Source organism: Lutjanus erythropterus, chromosome 13 (assembly GCF_056507025.1).
Source record: "Lutjanus erythropterus isolate fLutEry1 chromosome 13, fLutEry1.hap2, whole genome shotgun sequence".
NCBI classification, from domain to species: Eukaryota; Metazoa; Chordata; class Actinopteri; order Lutjaniformes; family Lutjanidae; genus Lutjanus; species Lutjanus erythropterus.
Genome location: NC_139329.1, coordinates 19,985,743 through 20,013,460, shown reverse-complemented (window position 1 = coordinate 20,013,460; position 27,718 = coordinate 19,985,743). Strand labels below are relative to the sequence as shown.

Sequence of the window (27,718 nt, the reverse complement as noted above, 5' to 3'; positions counted from 1 at the left end):
TGAAAGTCTTCCAAATGTCAGCACAGCACTATTTTACTCCTAGTCCTTCAAGAAACAACAAATATTCACCATCTAAATTCTTTGAACAGTTTGGACTGATTTCCTACTTGATAGATACAGGCCCTTGTCTGTACAAACACACACCACGGCCACCAAGAACAGCACACATCACGAAGTAAGCAGTAACAGGAGGAACAATGGGAGGGGCGAGGTGCCCCCTAGGATGCCCTTCCAGTGGAAAAAAAGCCCTACATGCTAGAAAATTAGTTGGCCTCTACGTGCTCTAAATGGTTAAAGAGTTAATAGTTCCCTGTGTTTTTATTAATTGTAGTTGTAGTAGTTGTTGTAGCTTAAATCACATAATAAAACTGGAACTGTTTTGCCATAAATGCATCATGACTGGTGAGGCTAGTTCACCACCACAAACCACTGGCAGCTTTTTTATTTTTTTTTGCCCCTGCCCCTCAGTCCACCACTGATGATGATACTTAACACAACAAAGTAATGAATGAGGTGGAGGTAATTTACAGGGCAGCATGTTGCTGTTCCGATTGTTTCATTGAGGATGAGTGCAGGACTCCACCAAGCAGGGAGGTGGTGTCTGTCCTGCAGATGATGTCTACATCGCTACTTGTACTCTCCAGTGACATTAAAGGAGCATTATGTATTGCAAATGCAAAAATAAGTACAGCAGTCCAAATAGCAAGTTGAAGCCACAGACTGTATATGAAATAGTTAATATATGATCTATGGTTGAAATGAGTTGTGTCCCCCACCCCCTCCTCCCTCAACAAGACAGAGGCCGGCAGGGTGCAGGAGCTCCACAGGTGTACAGGATGTGCACAACATCGGAAATTGACAATAACAAGTGATGGCCAGTCCTCCACTGTCAATTGATCACCTATTTGTAACTGACAGTTGTCTGCCAATGTAAAGTTAAGCTCTTTATCCTAAAATTAAAAGTCCACTGCTCTGAAAAAAAAAAAAACACTCTGAACACTGGACGATGAGTTAAGTGGCTGTCTGTTTCACTGTCTGCTAATCTCTGTGAACATTTTGCTCAATTTAGCAGTTATAAACATCTACGACTTCAACAAGATTATTAATGATTTCTTACAACTCATAAACAGACACTTACTCTTTCAATGAAAATTTGGCATTAACTTTAGCTCTGATTTATGTGAAACTGACCTACAAAACAGTTATTCTGGTCCAGAATGGAAATTTCAAACACCACGGCTGTAGTATTCATGTCAAGTGAAGTGAGTACTTCAACTTAACATGTTTCCTTGATTCATGATGACACATCGTAGTCATTTTATGATTTATTATACAAATTTACTTTTAAAGTTCAAGCTAATCTAACCTAATCTTCACACATTTATTTTGACATTTATCCCTACCTGCTTTCCCGATCTGCACAGCCAGTTTGGTCAGTTTCCCCTGGAGGACAGACTTCTCCTTCTTTGGTAGATTTTTCTTCTTCTTATCTTGTTCTTCGTCCTCGTTGAGTGGCTGCATCTCCACATTTGCTCCATCCTTCTTTTTTCCTGCAGAGGACACAGGAAGTCAGTAAAACATTAAAGTGTTTAAACACAAACCATCACACTCATCTGTTAGTGATACTTCAAGTCAAGTGACGGCAATTTTAAACATCTGCAGAAAGAGTTGAACCCAACAACACAAAGTCAAAAATTTAGAAGCAAAGGGAATTGATCATAATAGAAGTAAAAGGCGACACTACAGCAACTACAGCAGCCCAAAACCCACAAAAACCAGGCTGTCCATTTCTATCATACACTACAATATACTATGATTTACTTCATGAACATCTGGAACATTTTTGTATGAAAAACTTGTAATACCTGCACACATACCCCATGCCATTAAAGTTTAATAATGACATCCCACTTGGATCTTCGTGATGTCAAAATGTTTGGACAGTGGAAACCACACCCATATTGTTACATCATGCACCTCAATATTGTATTACTGTTTTTCTCTGTGTACTTTTTCTTTTTAACTTGTTAAATTAGTAATGGCTATTGCATGTTTATCACCCTGTACAGTGTGAATGGTTGACCACGTATGAGTGTGGCTTCCACCATTCAAACCCTCTGACCTGACAAAGAGCCAAGTGGATCCAAACACTGACATTATTAAACTTTTGTGGCGTGATCTGTGCAGGCATTACCTTTTTCCTTTGATGCTGTTCCTGATAGCCTTGCACCTGCATAACGTGCCAATAATTACAACGCAAAATGTGTCAAAACATACCATTAAAAATGAAGCACTGTAGTGCTACATAGATGCTCCAACCTAGAAATCATATTTCTCAGACATGCTAAATAATGGGCTTACTGTTAATCTCACACACTGCACCTGTGTTACTAGAAAGTGAGCTAGCTAGTTAGCTGCTACGAGTCAGGCTAAAGAAAATTAAAGCCTAAAACCAGAGGTCTTCCAGATAGTTTTCAGAACTGGAAGGTGTAGGCAAATTAGCAAAGACGATCAAATGACTGACTGCGTTTTTTCTCAGGTGAGTTTTTTCACTCCCCACAGTGAAAAAAAAATAAAATCACAATTACTCGAACCTGCTAACTAGTTAAGTTAGATTTTTATGGACCAGCACTGCTCTGAATACAGTGAGACGTCACATAAACTGGGATTTTTTTTTCCCTTTCTGTGGCAACAAACACAACCAACAACCTCTCAGGAACTATTATACTGCAGCCAGGGCTGACATACACAATATATAGCTGACTGAAGTAAAGTAACTGCCCCTCAGTTGTGACCACTGGAAAAAGTGAGAACTCAAATATGACAATATGGTCATCTGTTATATTGCACATCAATTCATTGTTGAATATAACAAATATAATCAATATATTGCCCAACTGTTGCAGACTCAAGCAAAAATCACATTGTCATTTTAATATACTTTTTTGTGAAACTACTAAAATTGACTCATATGGCAAAATAATCATTTTATAATTTTTTGCATATGTTTCAGCCGTAGTGTTAGCAGAGTCAGAGTGTGTGACTGGACGACCAGTGGAGGGCAGGGCCATAATGTTGTGTGTCAACAGGTAGGTGGTGTAGGTGTGTCTAATCCCAGTCTGGGTTTATTGTGCTCTGTTGGTTAACTGGAGTCGGAGCAGACCTCCAAACTAACCAGCCAGTGTGCGTTATCTCTGTTCTCTCCGGGTCACCGTCACATTTAGCAGCACTGCAAACAGAGTCAAGTGACACTGCAGCTCTGTGAAAGACAGTGAGGGTATCTGCAGGTGTGTGTGTTTGTTTCTGTGTGTGTGAGCGTGCTGATCCCAGCTCAGTAATGAGGTTATTAGTGGACAGGCAGGCAGCAGCAGCAGGTAGGAGAAGAAAGCAGCTGCCAAGCTTAAGGCCGATAATCTGCTTGGTCCTAATCACCATCAACAGAGTCAGGAGCACCTGCTGCTGCTGCTCAGACCACAGAGACACACACTGCACCATGTGGGACCACAGGGGACCACTGGGAACCAGGAGGTCCTGCCAGGGGCCAGGAACCCTGAGCAGACCCAGAACAAGGAGTCTGACTGACTTCAATCCTTGAGATCTGCCTCAGACTCCTAATCTCCTACAGGATCTTTGACCAGTCTGATCAGAACCAGCAATCTTTTTATTGATTGATTGATCTGTGTGTCCTACGTCACACATTGCACAACACATATTGGCTTACAAGGTAATAGACAACAACAGCAAAGATCATCATGTGGCAAATCATGCTGTACAAATTCAGTTTTCTACAGAGCAACCACACAATCAACTAAAAAGAGTCTTTTATAAAATAACTAAAACATTTGATCTTTCTATAAAAGTAAAAACAGTTTTTGCAGAGAATGACTTGTTAGCTGCAGTCTGGTGTATGATGACGTCTTATGCTGTTCCCAGCATGGACCTTCCCAGGAATCTTGTTTTGTTTAGTAATTTCAGTTCTATTTTTCTACTCTGAGTGCTTTCCTTCCAGGTGGAAACTGACTTTTGTTTTGTTCTATTTCATTTTTCCTGTTTATTGTTAGTTATTATCATCATCATCATCGTTGTCGGTATATTTTCTTTAAATATGGTTTGACAATATATTATTTTAATATGTTGTTTTGAATGCAGCTGGGTTATTCATTGTGTGATTAGAATAGATATTGTTGGAGATCTTCTGATCTAGTAAAATCTGATCTGAGGGGGAATTTGGGTTGTGGTTGGTAAGTGTTCATGTATGTTGTATGTTGGTGTTGTACTTTTATGTGTGGACTCCAGGAAGATAGGGGATTCTATTAAATAAATAAATAAACACATTTTTAAAAGGAATCCACTTCATACAACAGAAATGCCCTTTTCGTCAAGGATGCACTGTGCAAATTTTCAATATCACCTGCTGACTAATCATTATTTTTATAATCATTTTTGCTTTGATTGTCATTTTTTCCTCTTTTTTTTTCTTATTTTCAGTTTAAGATTCCTTTTTCAACTAAAAACTCCATCAGACAAAACAAAACAAAATGTACTATTTTATGCAGTCAGAACAGTGAAGATGGATAACAACACTGCTATCTAGCAGTTGGGGGTTTAAACACAACACAAAACAAATCACTGCCACGAATCTTTGCCCGTATCACCATATCACGATTCAATTTTTTTTTTGAGAATCAATACATTAACACAAAACATGATATAGAACTGATCAAGTTTTCTTACAAACCTATTTCCAAGGAGGAATTATTTGCATGAAATGAGCACATATGCAACATGTTAACATGTCAAAAAGAAATTTAGTGTCACAATAACAGCCGTTGACCAAATTTATATGAGTTTATATGAGTCTCTATAGCAATTCCAGTACCTAAACAGACCTGACAGAGTGTTTTCTTTTTATTAAAGGTGCAGTAAGCAATTCTGAAGAAAGATATTTGATTTCTGAGTCTCTTCACAAGTTGTCAAATAGGCTACTTATGTTTTGGGAACAAGACTCAACAATAAACCCTAAAATCTTACCAACCTTTGACAGGCCAAAGGAGCAGAGGTCTACTTTTCGCTCAGACCACATTAATTACACTATGCTTTGCCCAATGACGCCAAAATGAATCGCCTAACCCAGCTTTAATTTAAAGCCTGAATACCTCACTTATTTACGGAGGGTAACATGAAGTCAGCAATACCGTAGAGCTAAAAAAGTAGTTAATTCCCATCAGTGCAGAGACCTGATCTGCTTAATTGGGTCAGTATAACCATTGATACGCATCTCGCTACTCATAACCTCAGTACTGATTGGTTTGAAAGGCATGCTGTCATATTTGTCCACACAAAAGTCAGCTCTCATGTTTTTGTGAGTCTTTGAACCACACTGATGTCACACTGCTTTGATCCACACTACTGAGTTTCTGAAAAGAGACCTAACCATGATTGGGAGGAGAGACACCTCTGCACACATCAGGAACATGACTTATCACAGCAGGACACTGGCTTTGCATGAACACCTGAAGTGAAGCACCAAGCAGTCTATCCTCCTGCAGCAGCGAGGCAGCGCCATCCTGTTCACTTTCTACCAGCACCAAAGTGCAATATATTAGGATAATTAATACATGGAACGTCTTTCTGTTAGTGGTATCACTAAAGATTGATCTACTCAATGTTTCTTCATCATTCAATTGTTGGATTAATCACTAAAAATAATTGTTTGGTGCAGCCCTACTGCAAAGGTTCCATCCTTCACTCATAGAAGACATATCGTGTACATACACCAACATGACAGATGAATTAAAACACAAACAAGACGGCAGCTCCATGAACAAAACTAATGTTACCAGCTGTTGGCCACAGAACTTAAGCTGCTCACCTTTCTTGCCTTTTTCATCTTTTTTACCTGCAAAGGAAAATATGTAATAAGAGCCATTAGTTTGTCATTCATATAGAAGAACATTAACTATAAATATGACCAACATAACAATACTTTTGGTAGCAGAATGAATGTAATGGTTTGAAATGGCTCTTAGGTATGTGAAATATTTTTTCAACCAATGTTTTATATTGTTTTCTCTATTCTCTAATCGTAATTTAGCTCAATTGTGACCGTTTTCTTACTATTGAAAATTAAAATTTCTGTTCAATTGACAGGAAAATTTGTCACTTGGAATATCCCTAATGCGGACCTTGACATGCAGATTTTTTTTGGAGTGAAATATGAACTTTGCCAAACTACTCAGGACACGTTGACAGTTCTCAGTTCTGTCATGCTCTTAAAGCCCCAAACTGTGAATTATCTGAACTGATAAGCAGCAGCATCCTGTTCCTCTTCAATGTAAACAGATCCCTTTATACTCTGAACTTACTTTTCTTGTCCTTCTTCCCTTTCTTTTTCCGCTCCTCTTTCTTCTTTTCTTTCTCTTTCTTCCTTTTCTCTTTCTCAGCTTTGTCTTCACCATCACCGTCACCTTCCTCACTCGCACCAAGCAGCGTGAAAATGATTCCAGTCTGAGAGTTCACACCTACAGCGGTGACCACCACCTTTCCAGAGCCCTCCATTACATGTGTACCTGAGGGAAAAACAAGAATTTTAGCGTTGCTATTTCCTGTGCAGTACACACCACATTGAATTGCATATCTGTCTGTCCTGCGAGAGTGATTCCTCATCCTTTATCCAAACTGAGGCTCTACGGATAAAGGGTGCTGTTTGCTGCACAGACTGACATGCCCTGGGGGGGCATGCCAAATTTGGGAATAAGCAGTCAGTGGCAAACCTGATGGAGTTCACATTGAGCCCCCTAAAAATTGTGAAAACCCTGCCACGTGGATGGATGAGAGCAGCCATTTCTGACATACCATGATCATGCCCCTCTTTTGGGAGAAATCAAGTACTGTAAAAGTGGCCAGTTGGTATGTGTGTCAGTGGCAAACACTTACTCACAGTTTTGTTAATGACCTTTCTGGGTAATAGACAATTGTGTCTGTAGATCAAAGCTATTCAGAAAGAGTTTTAGTGATGGTGTAACTGGTGTAACTTTTACAATATAAAAAAGTGACAGATGTCTGAAATACATTACCTTAAGATTCAGTAAGGTAGTTGTATGTCAATTTTGTTCACTTTAATAGAGGCAGACTGAAAGGACCCCTTTTTCTTTAATTTTTTCTGTGCACAACATCGATAGTCAATCAGCAAAGAATCGCACAATTGCTCATCTGACAAGCCAGAGGATTTGGGTTTCTAATAGCAAAACAGCAATACAAGTTCCTTATTTTATGCGTTTAAACTGCCAAAGACCTTGGGATTTATATTGACCACCAGTCAAAGGTGCGTGGTTGTTTTTGCCCAAAACGAGGTGGGGGCATGACGCTGGAGCCGGACAGGTTGCTCTCATCCATCCACCTTGTGTCTCCCTCTTCAAGGAGACACAAGGTGGACGGGGGATAATGTGGCCAAATCACAGTCTGAATCAAACCTATGACATCACCATAACATCTTCTGGTGACCTGTGTACCGTCTTCTTGGCTATGTGTGCACTTTCCACAATTATTTTGTACATAATTGGTTGAGACGAGCTATTGTCTATCTGGAATTTGCCGCTGCTTTCTGACAAAGCACTGGGAGCTGTGGACAGATCTACTGTTAGCACACAGGAAGACCACTGTAGAAGAAGAAAGCAGGGAAGGCCCCGAGTGACATTTCCTACTGTAGCTAAAACTTTTACAGTGGCTGCTTTGTCACGTCATACAACATGCATGTTGTTTGTCACTTCTCTCTGTGTTCTTCTTGTCTTGGACACTACATTGGTTATCTGGTTGCCTACATTGTTTGGAAGGAGCCAGAAGAAGACATGATTGGGTTGAGCCAATCAACAAGGAGTCACTCAGTTAATGCCGGTGACACCTCACATTTTTGAAGCTTGAACACCTATAACGATATATATTCCATGATGCATTGATGTAATAATTTCGTTTGCCATGATAACTTTCTGTACTCTCAAGAAGCGCTGCTGCAGACTATGATACACCTGGTCCAAGCAACCTCTGCAGGTATGCATGCATGTCTGCAGTGCCCGCCATGAGAAGCTGGCCAGAGTTCTGGTCCAATAGGATGCCTTCACTTTACTCTAACTGTGGTGACTCTCCCTAAAATAATAACTATGAAACTGTTTTTTGGTCATTGTCTTTTTCACACTAAGTAAATATAAAAACATTGTCATTTCTGCAACAATTTAGGTGGTTCAAAGTTGTATTATTTTAGTGTGGGAAGAGGTTTAGTGTCCAGGCTGTGTGTAAGAAACAGAGAGATGATCTCATGTAAAATCAGCAGGAGAAGCTGGCTGGTAAAGGCTGACAATGACATCTCAGGTCACACTGAACTTGGCTGCAATTTGACATGAACGGAGTAGAGTAAAGCACCTGACAGCAACATGGGGTCTTTGTCGAGACTCTTCTTGACATGATCCGACTCTCCGGTCAGAGAGCTCTCATCAATCTTCAGATCATTGCCTTGGATCAGGACGCCATCAGCAGGAAGGAGGTCACCTAGAAGAGGAACACACACACACAGGCGCACTTTAACAACAAATCACACACATCAGGTCATAATGTTACATCATCATTACATCTTCTGTCCGTCATATTACGACTAATGGAGAAAGAAATATTGCAGTATACAGCTGAGGTGGGATTGAGTCCTCGTTTCCTGTCCTAAACAAGTCATTATGTGTTCTTCACTAAATGTAACACCTGGGAATGAATAGTGTTAACGTTAGCTGATTCAGGAAATTCATTTTGTGGATTCAATTCGTGGAACACATCAAGTTGAGTCTAAAGTAATCAAATATGTCTAAAGTCTGACTTAAGTCCAAGTGATGTGACTCCACACCACTGTTATATTATTATACGGTTTCATTCTGATGTTCTCACGTTAATATATGATCCAGAGAAGACAGTTAAGGCTCTGTTGAAATGACTTCATTCCAGATTTTTCTGTCACCATAAGAAAACTAAAATAATTCTTCTGCAGTCTTCTGGGCTGTCATTTTAAAAGATTTGTTTTATCATGTAGCATTTACTTTAAACAGTCCCAATGATCTGCTGACAGTGGGCTCAGTGGATAAACCAGTGGAAAGGAATTCAGAGGAAGGGATTCACTGCTTTTTCAGGACCATAACTTAAATTCTGGTTTAAATTAGAAATAAAAGTAAACAAGATTACGTCTCTGACCAGACATCTGATATCAACATCCAGCCCCTCAATACCACAAAAATAATACGGTTTGACGAGCTCAAAACATCACTCCGCAACTTGTCTGAACTTAATTTAAACCAATTGTAAGCTCTGCAATAATAATAAGTGCACGTTTTTGTTCTCTTACCATATTTGACTTGTGCGATGTCTCCGACGACAATCTCGGACACTTTGATCTGGATCACTTGCCCCCCTCGCACTATGGTGAACCTCTGCTCCTGCTCAATGCGGTTCTGGAGGCCGCGAAACTGCTTCTCTTTGCTCCAGTCATTGAAGGCTGTCACTAAGACCACACACACCACTGACAGCAGGATGGCAGCACCTTCGATCCACCCAGCCTCTGCCTCACCCTCGTCCTCTACTCCGCCAGCCGCACTGCCACAATCTGAATGGAGAAAACATATCTGGAGCTTTAGTTTTCTGAGTGTTCGTCAGTGTTAGACTTTTCCTTTGCCTCTTTACACACTCAAACAGTGCAGCCTGACATGAAGAGACATCTGACCCTCCTGTATAGGAGGATCCAGGTTTCTAAGGAGAAGTCTCACATACTGTCCCACTAAAATCTTAGCTGGGCCAAGCAGCTCCCTGGTTTTCTGGCTTTTCTTTCTAATAAATTGGTTAAATGGGGGGATCTAAACAAGATACAACTGCAGGCCTACGGGTTCTACACAATAACACAAACCAGATAACCAACTGAGGTAGCACTCGACCAGAAACTCCTGTGTTCTGCAAGGTAAAATGAAAGAGTCTGGTTGTTTTAAGAAGAGCAAAATATATGGCTTATATAATAAGAAAAGGCTGTCTGATGGCAAAGTAAACTGATGAGTCCTGTGGTACCGTCAGATGAGGACACAGTTTGAATGAAAATAATCACTTAAAACACTTGAAGCAGCACCTGACATCAGCAATAAGAGAAGTAAAGTTTGTGATTAAATGATCAAATAAAAAAGTGGCAGTTCAGTTTAGACATATTTTGTCCTCTGTCCTGCATATGTCTGGAAATATTTGGTCCATGTTGCTAATACCCCATTTAGAATAACATAGTTACATGGATCAGATGTGCATCTGAAAGTCAACTCCTCCTCACAGCTCTTCTCCTCCAGGGTCATGCAGCCTAGCTTCGGTGAACTGACCTATCTATCAGGAATGAAAGCTAATTCAATGATACCAACATCTGGTTATATGTGATATAACTGATTCACAGAGAAAGGACAGTGAGACAAACAGAAAGCTTGTCTCTTCCTGCATATGAACTCAGGGAGAACAATGAAACTGAAACTTAGCTTTTATTTGGTACTAATGTAATATATCTACTTCAGTGTAGTTCTGTGGTTTTGCCAGTAAAAGCCAATAAAATATATGAACTATGCTGCAGACTGGAGTCTCTGCTTACAGTGAGATGATCAGTACATTGTGTGTCTCAATCTGGTGTTTTCACATTACTTATGATTAGCATGTAACATTATTATAAAGGCTCCAAAACATGAGTCTGAAAGCAAAACCTGAAACTTGACCTGTAGGCTGTTTTTAGTCTGATGCAGCTGCTCAGAAGGTGAATTGGACAGCCATGTAAATAAACCAAGGACATGGGTAATATAGAATGCCAGTTAAAATACAGATTTAGCATAATTGATTGAATATTATGTAGGAGGTATGGAGTAAGGGTCTGGTGGAGGGGCATGAAGGTTGGGGATGAAGGAATGAGGGGACAAATCAGGGTAGTGGATGGATAGATGGACTAATATGATGGACCAGTGTCAAAGATGGGTGGCAACCAGGGGAGCTGAGACTCCTCTCATTACAAGTGTAAATGACAAGTTTCATCACGATATGTTCTCACATCTAGTCTTTGGACAACAATACAATATTTGCTGATATCACAAGGTGTGCCATGTTACAGTTTAATTCAGGGGCCTGTGATCGACAATATTATATGATCATTTAACATAATCAAACAACAAACATAATATGATTAAAAAATATTAATAACCTCTTCCAGTTATTTAAATGAAAAACAATTGTTTCTTTTTAATTAAAAAAGAAAGCTGTGATGCTTAATGCTCTTTAAGAGTTGTGGTCCAGTTTTTGTGGAAAAAAGCTGTAAAAAGCTTTTCTTGACTGCCTGTCCTCATCTGCCTGGCACCAGCAAAGTTTTTAGTTATTTTTCTGGAGAGGAGCATTGTTGTCTTCATTAGATAGGACACCTTGACAGGAAAGTGGAGAGAGAGAAAAACGATAATGCAAAGCAAAGGGCTGAAGGCTGGAATTGAACCAGGGCTGCTGCAGAGGACTGAACTAGATTAGAGACTGTTAGCATCGGTCGAATGCCCTACCAGCTGAGCTCTCGGGGCGCCCTGTCCTCTGTCCTCTGCTCAGGAAGGAGATGCGCTTTGACAGAGAGTAGAGCAAGACAGATACATATGGGTAGCCTATCAATATTGGTATCGCCTTATCTTTTTATAAGTGCCGATATGAAAAAATTTGTTTTGGACACAACATCGGTCCAGATTGATGGACTGTTATAACCCTACTCTTCTTGTGCTGTATTTGGATAGAGCCTGCAGTGGGTCCTGTATTCAATCAGCAGAGAGAGAAAGGACAAAAAAAAATAAGGCTTTGGGGGAGTGATGTGAAAACTGAATCAAAGAGGAAGGGAACAGATAAGCTGTTCTTTAAGATCCACTGTGCAATATTTAGGAGGGATCTATTGGCAGAATCTGGCAGACATTGAATATAATATTCATTACTATGTTTTCAGTAGCAAATATTCACCTGTATTATCAGGGAGGAATGAGGGATGAAGAGATGTGGATGCGGAAATTGGATGATGTTGATGATGATGATGTTCTAAAACTTAATTTCTCATATTCATGTACGTAAGTGCTGATGGAAAAGGTCAGTGTAATTAAAAATGAATAAATGTCCGCTCAACAGAAAAACAAGACAACAGGAAACACAGTCTAACCATCTGATCACTTAATAGCTCTGCTGATGTCTCACCAGCAGAGTTGTCCCTGTAAACAAGATTATCAGTGAGGCTCCTGGTTATACACAGGTTCATAAAACTTTTGAAAAACCAGAGGGACTATTAAAACAAAAAGATAAACTCACTCTGTCTCTCAGCATCTGGCGGTCTGTAGAAAGAAAGGCCTAATGAAATGATGGCTGCCACCTCCAGGATGATGAGTGTGACATCCTGCAGGGCTTCCCAGACTAACTGCACAAAGGTTTTTGGCTTTTTAGGAGGGATGAGGTTCTGTCCAAACTCCTCTTTCCTTCTGTCGATATCCTCTGAATTTCCATCTAAACCTGCAGCAGGAGACACAAAGACAACATCAGTGACATGTCATACTTGATCTTATACCATTAAACTCAATTCATATTTAATCGAGCACCTGTTGATCCAAACAAACGCTTAATCCAAAATACTTCATGTTTTAAACTCAGAAGTGATTTAACATTTGTAATCACTGATAAATATAAGTTGTATAATGATTAGTCTCACACTCACAGGATGTATAATCTGATTATACTGACTTTATTTAATCCCAAAGACTCCCCAGCGCCTCCATCTTTACAAACTCAAACTGTTTGCTCAAATTCACAGAAATTTATTTTAAATTGTATTGCAAAGTGTGCAAAGATCCCAAATCTGTCAATATATTTTTTGTGGAAATGATCCAGCAGATATGTAAAATGTTTCCATCTCCTAGCTTCAACAAAGAGCTGCAACATGCAATTTACTGTTCGTGTGTCTTTCAGGATTAAAATGTATTTCTCACTAAATAAAGAAATATTTCTTTATCAACAGCAATAAAGATAAACTGTGAACTTGAAGATCTGTTGCTTTGTGATTGGGTGTGAGCATATGATATTAAAAAAAACAGCATGTGGTATCGCTGTGCCATTATGGCTTTCTGATCTTATTTGTCTCTTAAACATATACGCTTGGGTCTTTATGGCACTGCACAGGAGGTCTAATGACCTGAGTCGCCCCACAGTTTATATTCAGCCTCAGAAAGAAATGTAATGAGGCAACGTTTTGACCTTTAAGGTTAACAGGGTAAATATAGAGACAGAAGCATCAGCTCTACCCACAAATAGGAGATTGTGAAAAACATCATCCCAAAAGGATCAATTATGAACATAAAATCATATCACTGTCCAAAACTGGCTGTTGCAAAATGTTGCATCATTACTGTTTTGAAAGTGTGCAAAACTCTAATTGTGAGGAATATATCTCTCTTTTCTCCGTGTGCTGCTTTTATCCTGCAGCTCAGTCCTGCTAAGGTTGATGTGCACACTGTCTACCATCTTTGTTTTGACCATCAAAAGTTTAATGTCAGAGACAACAGAGATGAAGTACAGTCAGTTATCAGTCAAAGCCCATAGTGGAAACATGAATATGCAGCCATTCACCAGAAGATAGTGCCATGGCAGCTAAATTAGATTTAGGACTAAATAACCATTTTAATTCGTCTTAGAATTTTGTTTTCCATTACCAAATAATTGCCTTTTAAATAACATATTATTTTAAAAAGAATAAATCAGAGCAGGGTTAGAATTGGATATTTTAATCATAACTCATTTTAGAGCAATGTTTTAAGTCAATATACAGTATAAACTCAATCACAGTGCACAGGAAACAAATCTAAAATGTCAATAAAATAAATCATATTCCTGACATTGAAATACTGAGTGAAGTTTAAAAAGACTGAAGAACACAGACACTGATCAGTATCTCTCTCCTCCTCGCTGTGCTGTGATTCACGTGGCACCAACATGGAGGAGGGGCTGCTTTGTCTCAGCCAGCAGCTGAATTTATAAGAATTCACCACGTTTTAAAATATGATACGTGGTATGCTTGCTGGAGCAGGCATATTGATAAAAGTATTGGCTTTACACTTGGCAAGGCTTATTTCCAAACAGGGTAATTACTGAAACAAGTCTTTACAGACTTTACAGCAGTACAATAAATACACTTCAACTGAACAAGACAGTGCAGTGAAATACAGAGAGAGAATCAAGCTATTGTGCTACATGAACCTAAGAGCTCATCAACAGTGACAATCAATTGTTCATCCAGTCATAGCGAACAGACGTTTGTGACGTCAAACCCTTTGAAGACCACACAAGGAAGTGACCCATATTTGCACACTAATCAGAAAGATGTTAATCGAAAAGATGAACTGATAGATCTGTGGTTATAAGACGGCAGTAAACTGACATGGGCTACTAAACCTAAGATGCTTTAGTTGTATTTTCTGGTGACCGCTTTTTCAAAGATGATAAGGAAGAATATTCGCTACTGTATATTAACTTGGCTGGCATGGATGAAATGTCAAATAACATTGTGTCACTGCTGCTACTCTGACAATGTATGTATGTAGCCTATTCAGACCTTTACATACATAAAAGTACTCATTCTGCACTGTGAAAATAATATACTTAGGTACAAGTAAAAGGCTTACATTTAAAATGCTACTCAAGTAAAACTACTGTGTGTGAGTATAATCAGGAAAATGTACTAAAAGTATTCTAAATAAAAGCACTCAATGCAGAAAAATGTCCCCTAAGACTGTCTAATTAGATCGTCTTATTTTATTGCTGTAGTTGGTTGAGGTGGAGCTCATTTTGAACTATTCTGTAGTGTAGAGTATATGAATGATAATAAATAATAAAAACCATTAAACCAGCACCGTGTGGACGAACATTTGAATAAACCATTTCAATAATTTCAACAAGATGTTTTAAAAATGACAGTTTATTATGTGTGGTGCTGGTGTTTCTCTGTAGGACTGTGATGTTGGGAGCAGAGAGCAGACTGGTTTCCTCTGTGGAGTACAACATGTCAGGACATGCTCAGATCCCTTTGGACACACCGCAGCTGCTGCTGCATGGCTGCGGCTGACTCGGTCAGTCTGAACAGGTTTTTATCCCAACACTTCTCCTCACTATGTCTGAAAATGAAACTCAATGAGCAGATCTTTCAGGTGAGTAGGATCACTCTGAAAGTTGATGGATCTGCCTCTCACCTGACGCCACAGAGACACACAGTGGAGTGAAGCAGTGTGATGGATTTTCCACCGATTTCAAGCTGTTGCTGACATTTTACTTCTCTCTGGCAGCAGGAGTCGAAATGCGGAAGGTGTTTACTGAGCGTGTGCAAGACGGACAGACTGAATGAATTAAAGATGAGGAGGAAATGTCAAAGGCCAGGCGTATGAGACACACTGAGTCCACTATAGTTCAGTGTGAAAAGCAGTAAATCCACTGTCTGTAGATCTTAGCGGCATTACCAAGACAAAGTTTGGCTAATCTTGACTGTGATGGACTATGTCTCTGCAAGTTGATTTTATAGATATTAACTGAAACCAATGGGCATATGGAAGGAACGAAATCAATCTAAAAACAGATGAATAATTTGGAAAATTATCAACATCCAATTTGCAGTCAAAGTGCTAAAACAAACAAACATCAGGATGTTCATTAAAAGAGCAGCTCAAACGTTAATGGTTACAAAAAGGGGAGTTTTCGTATTGGAACAGGGCCGTCACCCCTGTTCACCATCAGCATTGAGCCTTTGGCACAGCTCATTGGAGATGACAGTAACATTAAGGGCATCTCTATCAGTAGAGAGGAACATAAGTTATCGCTGTACACTGACGATGAATTGCACTTTTTACAGAACCTACAACAACAATACCACATACAAAAGAGCTTCTCATCCAATATTATTCAGGCTAAAGTCAACATGGATAAGACTGAAGCTATCAGTATCTGCCACCAGGTTTAAATGGACTATGGATGGCTTCAGATATTTAGGTATTATTCCACCCTCTGCTATAAAATTATGAAACTAATCATGAAAAGTTCTTCTGTCTCCAATATGCCGCATGGAGAGAATATGTATGAACATCCTGCCCAGTTCACTTTATCTGTTCCAAACATTGCCTTCAGAAATTCCAACATTAACAATTTATAAACTGAATAAAATTGTTTTGAATTTCTATGACATGGAAAACAACCATGACTAAAACTAAAAACACTGCTCAGTTTTCTGCATCAAATCCTCCACAACGAGGACTCAAGTCATTTAAACAAATAAGACAGAAGTTCAGATTCTTAAGGCCTGAATTTTTCTGAGATTTACAACTTAGACTCACAAAGCACAAAGAAAGGGAAAAAGTGAAAAGTCCTACTCCAATACAACAGTTTCTTACAGAAAGTCACATTTGACAATTAATTCTAATACTTGGTGGGAGTTTAATGGAAAGTCAACAGCAAACCACAAAGTTGACCCCAAATTGAACTGTTTCAGACAAGTGTTGGAGAAAATGTGGACCCAAAACTTGACCCCAAATTGAACTGTTTCAGACAATATTTTTTGGTCCTGCCTGAAGCTGAATAATCTCTGGAAAAAGAGTGTTAGATGCCCTGAAGGCAGTGTTCCATCAAGATAACCCCAAAGCTCCAAAGGTTATCCTTATCGGTACAATCGCTAAAGAGTTTTAGGGGAGGGCCAAAATCTATCTATTGCAAATACTCTTGGGGGCTGTGATTAAAAGTATCACAGCTGGATGGTTGAATTCTGAACCTCCAGCATACAGCATTTGGATTAAAATAATATGTGATGGATGGAACAAATTGCATATGCGTGAAAACTGCAGGGACCAAAATTTACAAAGAGGCAAGCTAGGCAATTCTGAAATCCATATGCCCTTCCTCCTCCTGCCCTGCTCTCGTATTTTAGTTTTAGACTATAATTTATAAACATTAAAAGAAATAGAATAATATAATGTTAACACTGAACTGTGCAAACAGGGCTCAGTTTAAAATATATATACATGGATGGTACCTTTTCAGGTGATGGAAAAGATTTGTTATGTTTCCTGTCTTGGTAGGCACTGACTGACGGCACCAGACTGTCTGTGATTCACCACTTTTGAGGTATTATATATGATTGATGTTGTATTACCTTTTTGTCAACCATTTTGTTAGCTTTGGAGGAGAACACAAGTTCATTTTCAGTACCTATCATAACAGATTAGTACTGTGTGGATTAAGATGGGTCAGCAAATGACAGTGGGCCGAAGACGTCACGTTTCTGCAAGTTTGCAATCTGCTTGTTCAACAGGCGTTGTCATTTGTTGCTCTCATGGATAATAAGCATTGTAGTTTTTAACTCCAGTAAAATATATCTGTCCACCGTTTGGTGGAGCTCAGCCCCGCCCTCGTGCAAATCAGCTGTGACACAGAAAACAGAGACAAAAGCCGCTTTCATGACCTGCGGTTCCACTCACATTTTTCCTCTTTTTCAGACTACATCCATTTTCTTCATCAGTAGCTCAAACAATGCACTTCACTAGATACTGTCTTAGAGTTTGGACATCAATACTGTGATATATATGTTATTTTTCCTGGTTTTAAAGGCTACATTATAGTAAATTGATGTAATTTTCTGAATTTACCAGACTTTTCTTGCTGTTCTATTATTTGCCTTTTCCTACTTAGTCATCATAATTATATTTATCATATTTATCCTCCCGTATTGGCTGTTGTGTTTATTTCTGTTATCTGAGATGTTATCTGATAGGCTGTTAGACCTATCAGTATTGAGTAAAAAATATCCAAGGTTAACCATAATTTTCAATATAAACTTCATCACAGTCCTGGATTAATAAGGTTACTATCAATGCCAATACTAGGGGTATTGTGATGCTATAAGCAAGGTGATATATTGATATTTAAAAACACATTTTTGGGAAACTGTCTTAGCAAAAAGAACAAACCACCATATGTGGTTTGAGTTAAAAAAGTTACCTTTTTTATGCAATCAGGGAGGATAGGTAACAGCACTGCTCTCTAGCATTGGTGGGTTTAAACACAAGACAAAATCAATCACTGCCAAAAATCTTTGCATGTATCATAATATCACAATTCAGTGTCTTGAGAATCAATACAATATCACAAAATATGATATTACGATACTCCATATTCAATGTTTTTGATATTTTCTTATACTCCTAGCCAATACCAAACAAATGACTGATTGATCTAATGATCAGTGCATCCTTGTCAAAGACACAAACTGTGATTTATTACAGTATCCCAAAAAGTTTCCTCTCAGCTCAATGCAGATGTTGGACAATCCCAACAAAGTGCTAAATAACTTCCTTCTAACAACATCTTTAAAGCCTTGTTGGTCAAACTTTAGACCAATTCACATTTCTAAAAGTGCCCCAGAAAAAAAAAACAGGATAAATCATCTCATCCTCACTGCTGTTTGAAATTTTCTTGATTTAAAGTCAGTATTTACAGACTTGACCATGCTGTGTTTGTCTCAAATTGTCTTATAGCAGGCAGAGGACAGAGCGGGATCAACAGAGGCTGCAGGTAACAGTTGAGTCTGAGCATCTCACAGTCAACAGTCCCTCAAGCCAGACTAAACTTAATATATCCTCTGTTGGTTTAATGGTGCCAACAGCGAGGGGGGGTCTGTGAGTCACTGGAGAAGGGACCTTAAACACCATTACACTGCAGAGTAGCTCTTACTGCAAACACCAAACTGTATTTAGAGTACAGTCTTACACTGCCTGAGGTTGAGCTAAACTTAGTCTTAGATTCACATTTCTGGTACTGAGATGCTCCAGCTGGTGTTCAGCCCTGTTGTTTTAGAAGGACTGTCTGTATTGACACAAACCAAACACAGATGGAGAGTTTCTGAACATATTTACCATCAACAGGTGACGTCCTTAGCCTGGCACACAGTCCGTGAACATCTCCGTAACACTCCTGGATTCTTGTCAGCGCCTCTGCTCCTCTCAGCTCCATGAGCGAGCGCAGCTCCTGCAGTGAGCATCTGAACTCCGGTTCGTGGTTGGCCTCGCCACGTCGGCCATGTTTGGACCCACGAAAAGAGTTGTTGGCCATTTCTCCTTCCTCTGGGACTCCCCAAAAAACACAGACTCAGTGGTCGGTCTGAGTTACAGATCTGGGCTGACGGGGACTCTGTGACTGTAAAGGGATAAATAGATCAGGTCATTTCAAACAAATAAGTAGTACTTACACATGAGGGCTTTTTATAGACAGAATCGACTTTGTCTGGCAAAAAATACATTAGTAGAGTAAGAGGTATTTAGTGTTTCTGGACCAGAATTGCATTCCTGTGATTAGACAATAATAAAGAAATATTAAGTTTACTGAAAATATAATTGAACAGGACAACAAAATGTGAAAAGTTAATGACAATCAGAAAATTTCTTGGTGGTTAATGCAATATGTCTTGTTGGGGTGGGGTTACAATTGGAGAACTTGGGCCGTGACCGGTGTATTTATAATGCTTTATAATGTTTTCAAAAGTACTTGATAGTTCAATACTTTCTTGATACAACATGTTTAAAATGATACAATATCTGTTAGTTATAGTATCGAAAGCACCAGTGCTATAAAAACAATGATGCAATGGTTCAGTGAGTTTTTCTATACCAGCACTGTGTGCAGGTTGTTAAAATACTTATTTTTCCTTTAGGGTGGTATTTAGATAGATGGTGGTATTTAAAATTCTGGTATTGTGACACCTCTATAGTAGTGACAGAGTAATGCCTCGTGTGTAAAACAAATAACTATTCCATTATCCATATTTGACACATCCTACCTCGAGAAAACCAAGAGGAGCAGGAGTAAATATTAGGCTAAATCAAGGCAAGAACAAACTTAATGACAAAAAGAGAATAAGGCTCTTTGTATTCAGCACATAATCTCAGTTCATCACTGTTAGTCACCAGCCATATAAGTAAAAAGCCCTCAATCGACCAGGTTAATGTGAAGCAAGACAGTCGAGACCTGACAGACCTGATCAAGCCTCCATCCAGCACACTGCTCTGTTCAGAATAAGTATATTTTAACTGTTGATTCACTTTGAACAAACTGAGTGTGGATGGATATTTGTGTGTGGTGTAGAGTATTGTGCCTGCTGGTGTGTGAACTGAAAGCCTTTACATTTGTTCTTCACAGGTTGTGACCTCTGTGCCTTCAGCTGTAATCTGTGTCAATCAGTCAGCAGAGGCTTAATCTGAGCAAAGAGAGAAGCAGTCTGTTTAAGGCTGAAGGAGAGAAAGAAAAGAGCCACTGAGAGGCGAACAGGCTGGACACATGTCATGACGGACAAACTGGTGGATAAAGCTTTGCTGCTCACTGTACAAAGCTAGAGCCTCATAAGTGATTACAATTAAGAGTCCAAAAATAAAAATAAAATTGTTCAGTTTACAACAGGAAAAACAAAGAGCTATAAATCATAATATTGGAGCGGCTGCAACTACATGATTGTATTTTATTTATAGGTTTTATTCATGATCACAGCAGTAGCCTACATGAAAATACACAAGCTATAGCTGTGTGAAAGAGCTGAATAAACTCAGCAGCCAGCCCTCTGAGGAAATACATTCAGGCTTTTGGGAAAAGAAACAAACAAACAAAAAAACATCTAGTAATTACTGATAAAACAGCAACAGTATTACTGCAGCACAGAGGAGAAGAAAGGCTTTACTTACAGAAACTTCCCCCATTGCCTCTTGTTAGCAGCAGCAGGTTTTAGTGGCAGTCCGATTACTCTGAGCGGTGTCACACTCACAGCTCCAAAAACAGCCCATAACCCGGCCACAGCTCCTCAGCCGGCAGTCTGCAGACCTGCTCCAAGACCACAACTTACTCCCAAAACCAGCCTGCTTTTTTTTTTTTTTTTTTCAGAAATTCTGTTTGACCTTCAGCAAGCTCACAGTCGCAAGCGGCACTCCATCGGAGGAAAAAACAGGAGCTGGCTAAATGATTATCTGAGGAAAGCCTCGCTTAATCTAATTAGACAATCTGTGGCTTCAGTGAGCGCCAGAGAGACTGCTGCTGCAGCTCCTCCTGCTGAGAGAGACATACCATGTCTACACACACCGGGTTTTCACAGACCAGGTATACACAGACTATGGGGCTAAACCTGTTGCAGCAGCTTGTCCTGCTGAGAGGGACCCACCAGATCTACACACACCAGGTCTAAAATTGAAGGCTGGGTCAGTCTACAACTAAGGGAGCAACCACCTGAAAACACCCTAGCAACCAATTAGCATCCTCTAGCAACCGCCAAGAAAAAAAAAATAGAAACCAGCAAGTAAACCTCAGAAAACACCTATTAAAACCAGCCAACTGTAATGCCTATCCTGTTCTCGGCGCCCTCACTGCATTAGTTGTTGTTCACCGCTGTTGTCATTTCTTACAGACAGACACAAAACTCATGCACACTTCCCTTCCCCCCACAGGCTGACGTCAGGTGGAACACACACACACACGTGACACACACACACACACACACACACACACACACACAGGTGGATTACAGCACATAGAGACACAGGAGGATTAACTGAACACACACACGGTGATATCACTGTTTCACATTTGCATGATAGTATTTTCGCACTGAGCTAGCATGACCTTTGACCCTACACTCTAAGGAGGACTACCACAGCAGTAGTTTGAGTACTTATTGGACAAATCAGACAGGGATTAGCGACACCACCACACATTCATCAATCGATCAGAGTTCTGATTCATGCTGCCAAATGTCTGATATATTCTTTTTAATCTGGTACACACTTAGTGGCACGTCACAACTCTGAAGGTAAATAAATCTGGGAATGTTATTTTTTGTTGACTGGCCAAATGGCTAGTAAACTCAACAGATTAAAATTGTTTTCTTGGGGCTGGTGAGTGATGCAAATCTGCCAGCTACTTGCATATTTTACCAGTATTTGACTGGTGACTGATTTTGTGCTCAGATTATTGTTCAAATAAATACCAAATAAACATCTCATAAAGGAGATTAAAGTCCGTGAAATAAACTTGCTTGATAAATTCATTGAGTGAATTGGTTCAGACAGCAGTTGGCATGTTGTCATCAGATGTGTGTGTGTGTGTGTCTGTGTGTGAAAGCTGCCACCCAGTGGTCACCTGAAGCCTTTTGTAAAAACAAATAAATACTGCTATAATAATTTAAATGAGTGAATCTGAAAGCTTTTCATGGGATCCCTGACAGAGTGCTGTTTCAACAGAGAAATACAGAAAACAGTCATACATACACCAGAAGTTGACTGGCAAACTACACATTCATGTGCCTCTCTTTTCATCCCTCCGACCATCAGGAAATCTTTTTGTTTGAATTCTAACTGAGAATGATCCAAGTACTTATTGAAAACCTCAGTTCAGTCCTTATTGTCCTGCCTGAAATTTGGCTTGCAGCAAAACAAAACCCGACAGTGGATATTGGTTAAGGAAAATACACAAAATTTGCAACCCTAATTTTAAGTTACATTTGTGTACCAGCACTGTGTAGGTTGTTCTGTGTGTCTGTGTGTAGGTTTTATGTCTATTGACACACACATCTATCTATCTATCTATCTATCTATCTATCTATCTATCTATCTATCTATCTATCTAGTATATAGCCCTTCGGAAAACATAAAATAGAAATAGTGGCGTAATTGCAACATACAGTATTTGCTGCAAGTTGCCATTAAACCTCAAAGAAGAAGACAAAGCGAAACAGAAGCGTTTGCTAGGGGGAGTGGCCACGTGGTGACGTGGAGCTATCAAACCTGTGTGCACAGCTGATCGTGACGTAACTCGTCAACATGGCGGACTGGAACAGAGGTATGTGTTTTTGACACGTATTTACTTTTAAATGTTCGGCCATTGAAGGTCTCCAGCAGTACAGAGTTAATGTTACAGCGATGTGTTGAAGGCTCTGACATAAACGACGGATCGGACCAGCAGTGTGTTTTGTGTTTGAGCCTTAGAGCCGGACACAAACCTGGAGTTTAGCTAGCAGGCTAACTAACTGAGGAGTTTAGCGGTTTAACTAGTAGTTGTTCCAACATCAAACAGGTCTTGATTACATTATTTTTTCTATCAAATTAGAGACCAGGTGATGTTTAATATGTACACACAGTTACCATCTAACAGCTAACATTATGAGGAGCACTGTTGTGTGTCGACGAAGTTGGCTTATTTACTGTGCAGGGGGAACACAACATGATTTGCTTAGAGAGAGATTAGAGGAAATGAGGAAGACTGTTTCCACGTAGATATTAAGACTGTACAGTTAACCAAAATTATGGCCTGCTGCAATTTTTAAATCGCAGGAAGTGCAATATTTGTTAAAGGCAAAACGTGTGCCAAATACACACGCACAAAAAGACAAGAATTAAATTTATCTTAAACATTTTACATTACATATTGTGAATATTTGGCTAGAATAACTGCTGTCAATAATGTCAAACTACTGCATTATAATTAAAATGAAACAAACCAAAGTGTCAAAATGACAATGAGAACTATCTGCTAATGTCTACATGTTTATACACTGACAAAAATATAAAGATCATTCAACAATAATGTTTTATACATTTTCAGTCAAAATTGATCCATATTGGTTATAGTGAAGTATCTGTCTCTTTACATCTCTTGGTTTTCCAGCAAGCAATAAGCAGGACAGGTTAATGACAATAATATTTATATACAGATTATTAATTAACTTTATCTATCTATCTATCTATCTATCTATCTATCTATCTGTCTGTCTGTCTGTCTGTCTGTCTGTCTGTCTATCTAACTATCTCACATTTATAAATTAATACCAGGATTCAACAACAGAACGTACTGACTACTTGAAATAGAAATCTTATGTCTTCGGCACCTAAACCACTGTTTGGTTCCTCACCTAACATGTTTGTGTATGTCCAGGTCATGGCTCTGTGGATGACATGTTGGATACTGAAAATAAACGGATGGCTGAGAATTTGGCCTCCAAAGTCTCCAGACTTAAATCTGTAAGTCTCAACCAACAACTGCTCTCTTCATTTACTAGTTTCATCATTTCAAATAAATGTTTTGAAGGTTTTTAGTCGGAGGTGATTCTTCAGAGGGTTGATTCAATCTGACATACAGTCCATATATCAGCATCACATAATAAATGACTCGACACTGTTGTGTTTCTTTCTTGAAATCCACCATTATGTTATCAGTTAGTAAAATTTAAAGGTGTAATCTGCAACATTTTTCTTAAAAAACAACAACAGAGTATTGACAGATTATTGACTCACAGTGTAACACAGTGTATTGACTCATGCATAATACCTTTTAATTGTCACTTATTACTCAGTATAAGTGTGTGCTGGTGGCTGTATCTGCAGAAACCCTACTCTCTGCCTGTATTTCTTTATTTTTTCTCATCGTTTTGTTGTGGTGGGGACATTTCGCTAACCCAAAATGTTGGTATTTGATGTCCTGATGTGTTTAGGAACAGACAAATTCTACTGACCCTCTTTAACCATAAGACGTACCATTTTAACTTTTAATCACTAGTTCTGTCTTTGAATCCAACAGCTGGCGTATGACATCGACAGAGAGGTTGATGATCAGAATGAGTATCTGGACAGCATGGTGAGTCCTTAGTGTCTATGGCACAAAAATATAGTTAATTGTTTTTGAAAATTTCTTCTGTGTCCTTGGAAGGATTTGGTTTTTCATTGGCGTCCATGAAAATCTAGTTTCTACATCACTTCCTATACATGCATCATCCTTGCGTCAGCAACCAGCAAGTTACAAATCATTGTTCGTCAATACAAAATGGTCGTCCTAGATCTCATGGATGTACAACCCCAATTTCAAAAAGTTGTGATGCTGTGTAAAATGTAAAAAAAAACAAAAAAAAAACAGAATGTAATGATTTGCATATCCTTTTAAGCCTGCTCTGGATCTGGATCCATCTTTAAAATGTTTGTTTTCTAGCTAAAATGGGGTGTAAATAACTTATTATCTCAAGCATATGCCTGTTTGGCTCTTCTTCTACTTCCTCTTCTCCTTTTCCTTTCAGGACTCGAACTTCCTGAGTGCGACAGGTCTGCTGAGCGGCAGCGTGAAACGTTTCTCCACCATGGTCCGATCCGGTAGAGACAACCGCCGCATCCTCTGCTACGTCTCTGTAGGCCTAGTAGTTGTCTTCTTCCTGCTGTACTACATGATCTCCAGGATTCAACGCTGACAGGAAAACCAGAACTCTCAGGAGCCGGTCCTGATGTGGAGCCCAGACTGTAGACTCTGACGTCATAATCATCTCTGTGGTTCTCCTGAAGACTCTTTATTCTGCACCAAAGTGAGACAACAGAGGAAATAGACAGAAAACATTAAGTTGTTGAGCTGACCAGCAGGGTGCATTGGCCAGCTCAACAGGGTAAATGGTAGTGGTTTTGGTTGTACCAAAGATGCTGGTGCCCATTTAAAAAAAAAACAAAAAAACATATATATATATATATATCTGTATACATGGACTTTTCTACTTGGGACCACTTTTATCCCTTCCTGGTGCAGACAGGAAGTCCTAATATGGGCAAAAGGAAGGTAGAACCTCAATACAGCTCAAATGGGAGTGGTGCCCACCTCAGCTGACTGATGAACCTGTCAAAAAATACTAAAAAATATAAATTACAGACTACAAAATTCTTCATTTGTTAGTGTGCTGTTGATGTACACTATTATCTCACATATTGGTACAAAAAGGAGACGAAGGAATGACTCACAGCTGGAAAAAATCTAATTAAATTGTAAGTTTGGTGGTGAGACAATATGTCAGCCCTGAGAGGCAAGTTAGAAAATACATTTCTGGTGATCCATTTTTCAAGTTGGGTCTAAATTGTGTCTCTCTTTTTTTTATGACTTTAGAACTGGTGGGAAAAGAGTTTTACCAGGATAATCTGTCTAAGTTTCTAAACTTTGTATTTAATCTGTGAAACAGGAGTACAAAATAAATTTGGTCAGTGCAGTTGTTTTTTGAAGGATGATTTGTTAAGTGTTTGTTGTTTTAATGCTTATTTCAGCCATAAAATGAAACTGTCATGTCTTTCTTTTTACTAGATATACATTTTAATCGGCATTAATCGGCCATTAGTGTTAAAATACATTTCTTGCCAAAATAAAGACAACACAGTCACATTATAACTAGCTAGACAACAATAATTGTACCTTGTGTTTAGAGTGGAGAAATTAAAACTCACCTTAGAAAAAATATTAACTTTTTGAGTTCTATTTTGAAGATGGGGTAGAAGTGCACTTTAGCCCCTTGTGGCCAAATTAGTATTACAACAACAAAAACTGAAAAATGGCCATGGCAAAAAAAACCCCACCTGTTTCACAGATGGAAAATAATAAGAAACTTAGGAAGATCATCCTGCCATACACCCTTTTTACCTTTTCTTGAGTCAAACACAGGAGAGAAAATAATTTTGATCACACTTAGAAAATGGATCACCAGGTATTTTTTCACTTTCCTCTGAGGGCTTGTGTAAGACAGCTACAGATACGTTAAGCAGAAAACATTGTGTAAAACACTGTGCTCTTTAATTGGCAGTGTTATTCCAAAGTGTGCATATTTATTATTTCCTGTCAGTACAAACATGTTTTTTCAAAGATTTTGTCGTAGTTTAGCACTTAAAACAGTCTTCAGTCTGGCAGGTGATGACACCATGTGTCGAAGGACTGTCAACCAACTGTTAATTTTTTTTTTTTTTTTAATGACTCAATATGTTAACAGAAGTTTGTGTTCACTCTTGTAAGCATCAGATGAAATTCTGTTGATCCTGTAGATGACTGACAGGAGACAAGGCAAATACTACCACCAGATCCTGTAACATGATTCTATTTTTTTCTAAAAAAAAAAAAAAAAAAATTTTGAACATCAGTGCTTTTAATGTGTTTCACTTGAGTTTGATGAGCAGTTTTTACCTCAGTCACCTTTGAGGTTCAGCATGTTTCCATTTAATACTTAATATTAAAATTTGGGACCTGTCCTGTGTATGGTTTACAATGACATTTCGTAACTGAACGTTTTGCTTTTTTAATTCCACATTCAGTTGATGACTGTCTGCACAGCAGAGACTGAACAATATTTAAGAGGGTTAAAAAGAGTTTCCTTTCTCCATGTGTTTACATTCCAGCTGTTTAGACTGCTAATCAGCCACAGCCAACATTTTATTATATTAACACGCATTTAATAAATGTGGAACTTGTTGGGGATAATTACTTAGTATTTACTTAGATTGTTGGTATTATGTGAGTGAAATACTGTATCCTTTGAAAAGAGTTTGCAATTTAAAACAAGGCATATTTTTATTTTCATAATCATAGTATGACTCTTGGTTTTAAAAAAGCTGATGATTTCAATCAGAGAATTTGGACATTTTAAAAAATGACTCAAAATGATTAATTGATTACAAAAATATTTATTGATGAATTTAATAGTCGATTAATAATCAACTACGCATTGCAGCTCTAGATCAGTTTATATTAAACTGTTTCTTGCACACAAGGCTACAGATTTTATTTTAGCAAATGGTTTATTTACACATTTTTGTATTAACTATTTCCTCTG

General features: G+C 38.8%; 2 protein-coding genes across 3 annotated transcripts in view; one reads left to right on the top strand and one right to left on the bottom strand.

The window, feature by feature from the left end:
• Window positions 1–19,196, bottom strand: part of LOC146316479 (plasma membrane calcium-transporting ATPase 1-like) — a 32,552-nt gene extending 13,356 nt beyond the window's left edge. Inside the window, exons 1-7 of one of the 2 annotated variants that reach the window (XM_084735152.1) lie at window positions 18,987–19,196; window positions 12,361–12,558; window positions 9,377–9,634; window positions 8,416–8,541; window positions 6,366–6,569; window positions 5,873–5,899; window positions 1,404–1,550 (exon numbers count right to left, since the gene is read on the bottom strand). In XM_084735152.1, coding sequence (XP_084591278.1) covers window positions 1,404–1,550; window positions 5,873–5,899; window positions 6,366–6,569; window positions 8,416–8,541; window positions 9,377–9,634; window positions 12,361–12,558; window positions 18,987–19,182 — 1,156 coding nt within the window. In that variant the 5' untranslated portion in view covers window positions 19,183–19,196. The remainder of the gene's footprint in view (window positions 1–1,403; window positions 1,551–5,872; window positions 5,900–6,365; window positions 6,570–8,415; window positions 8,542–9,376; window positions 9,635–12,360; window positions 12,559–18,986) is intronic. The other variant, XM_084735153.1, reaches the window with a different exon arrangement.
• A 4,780-nt stretch (window positions 19,197–23,976) lies between these two features.
• bet1l (Bet1 golgi vesicular membrane trafficking protein-like) lies at window positions 23,977–25,604 on the top strand. Its single transcript, XM_084734297.1, has 3 exons — window positions 23,977–24,122; window positions 24,679–24,735; window positions 25,169–25,604. The coding sequence occupies exons 1-3, from the start codon at window positions 24,057–24,059 to the stop codon at window positions 25,334–25,336; spliced, it is 291 nt and encodes a 96-aa protein (XP_084590423.1). The 5' UTR covers window positions 23,977–24,056; the 3' UTR covers window positions 25,337–25,604.
• The last annotated feature ends 2,114 nt before the right edge of the window (window positions 25,605–27,718 follow it).

What these genes read in the sequence shown, in the direction of transcription:
- bet1l (XM_084734297.1), top strand. Translation starts at nt 24,057, where the DNA reads ATGTTGGATACTGAAAATAAACGGATGGCTGAGAATTTGGCCTCCAAA. An exon ending in AAGTCTCCAGACTTAAATCT is followed by an intron (nt 24,123 to 24,678) that starts GTAAGTCTCAAC and finishes TGAATCCAACAG; the next exon opens with CTGGCGTATGACATCGACAG. An exon ending in ATGAGTATCTGGACAGCATG is followed by an intron (nt 24,736 to 25,168) that starts GTGAGTCCTTAG and finishes TTTTCCTTTCAG; the next exon opens with GACTCGAACTTCCTGAGTGC.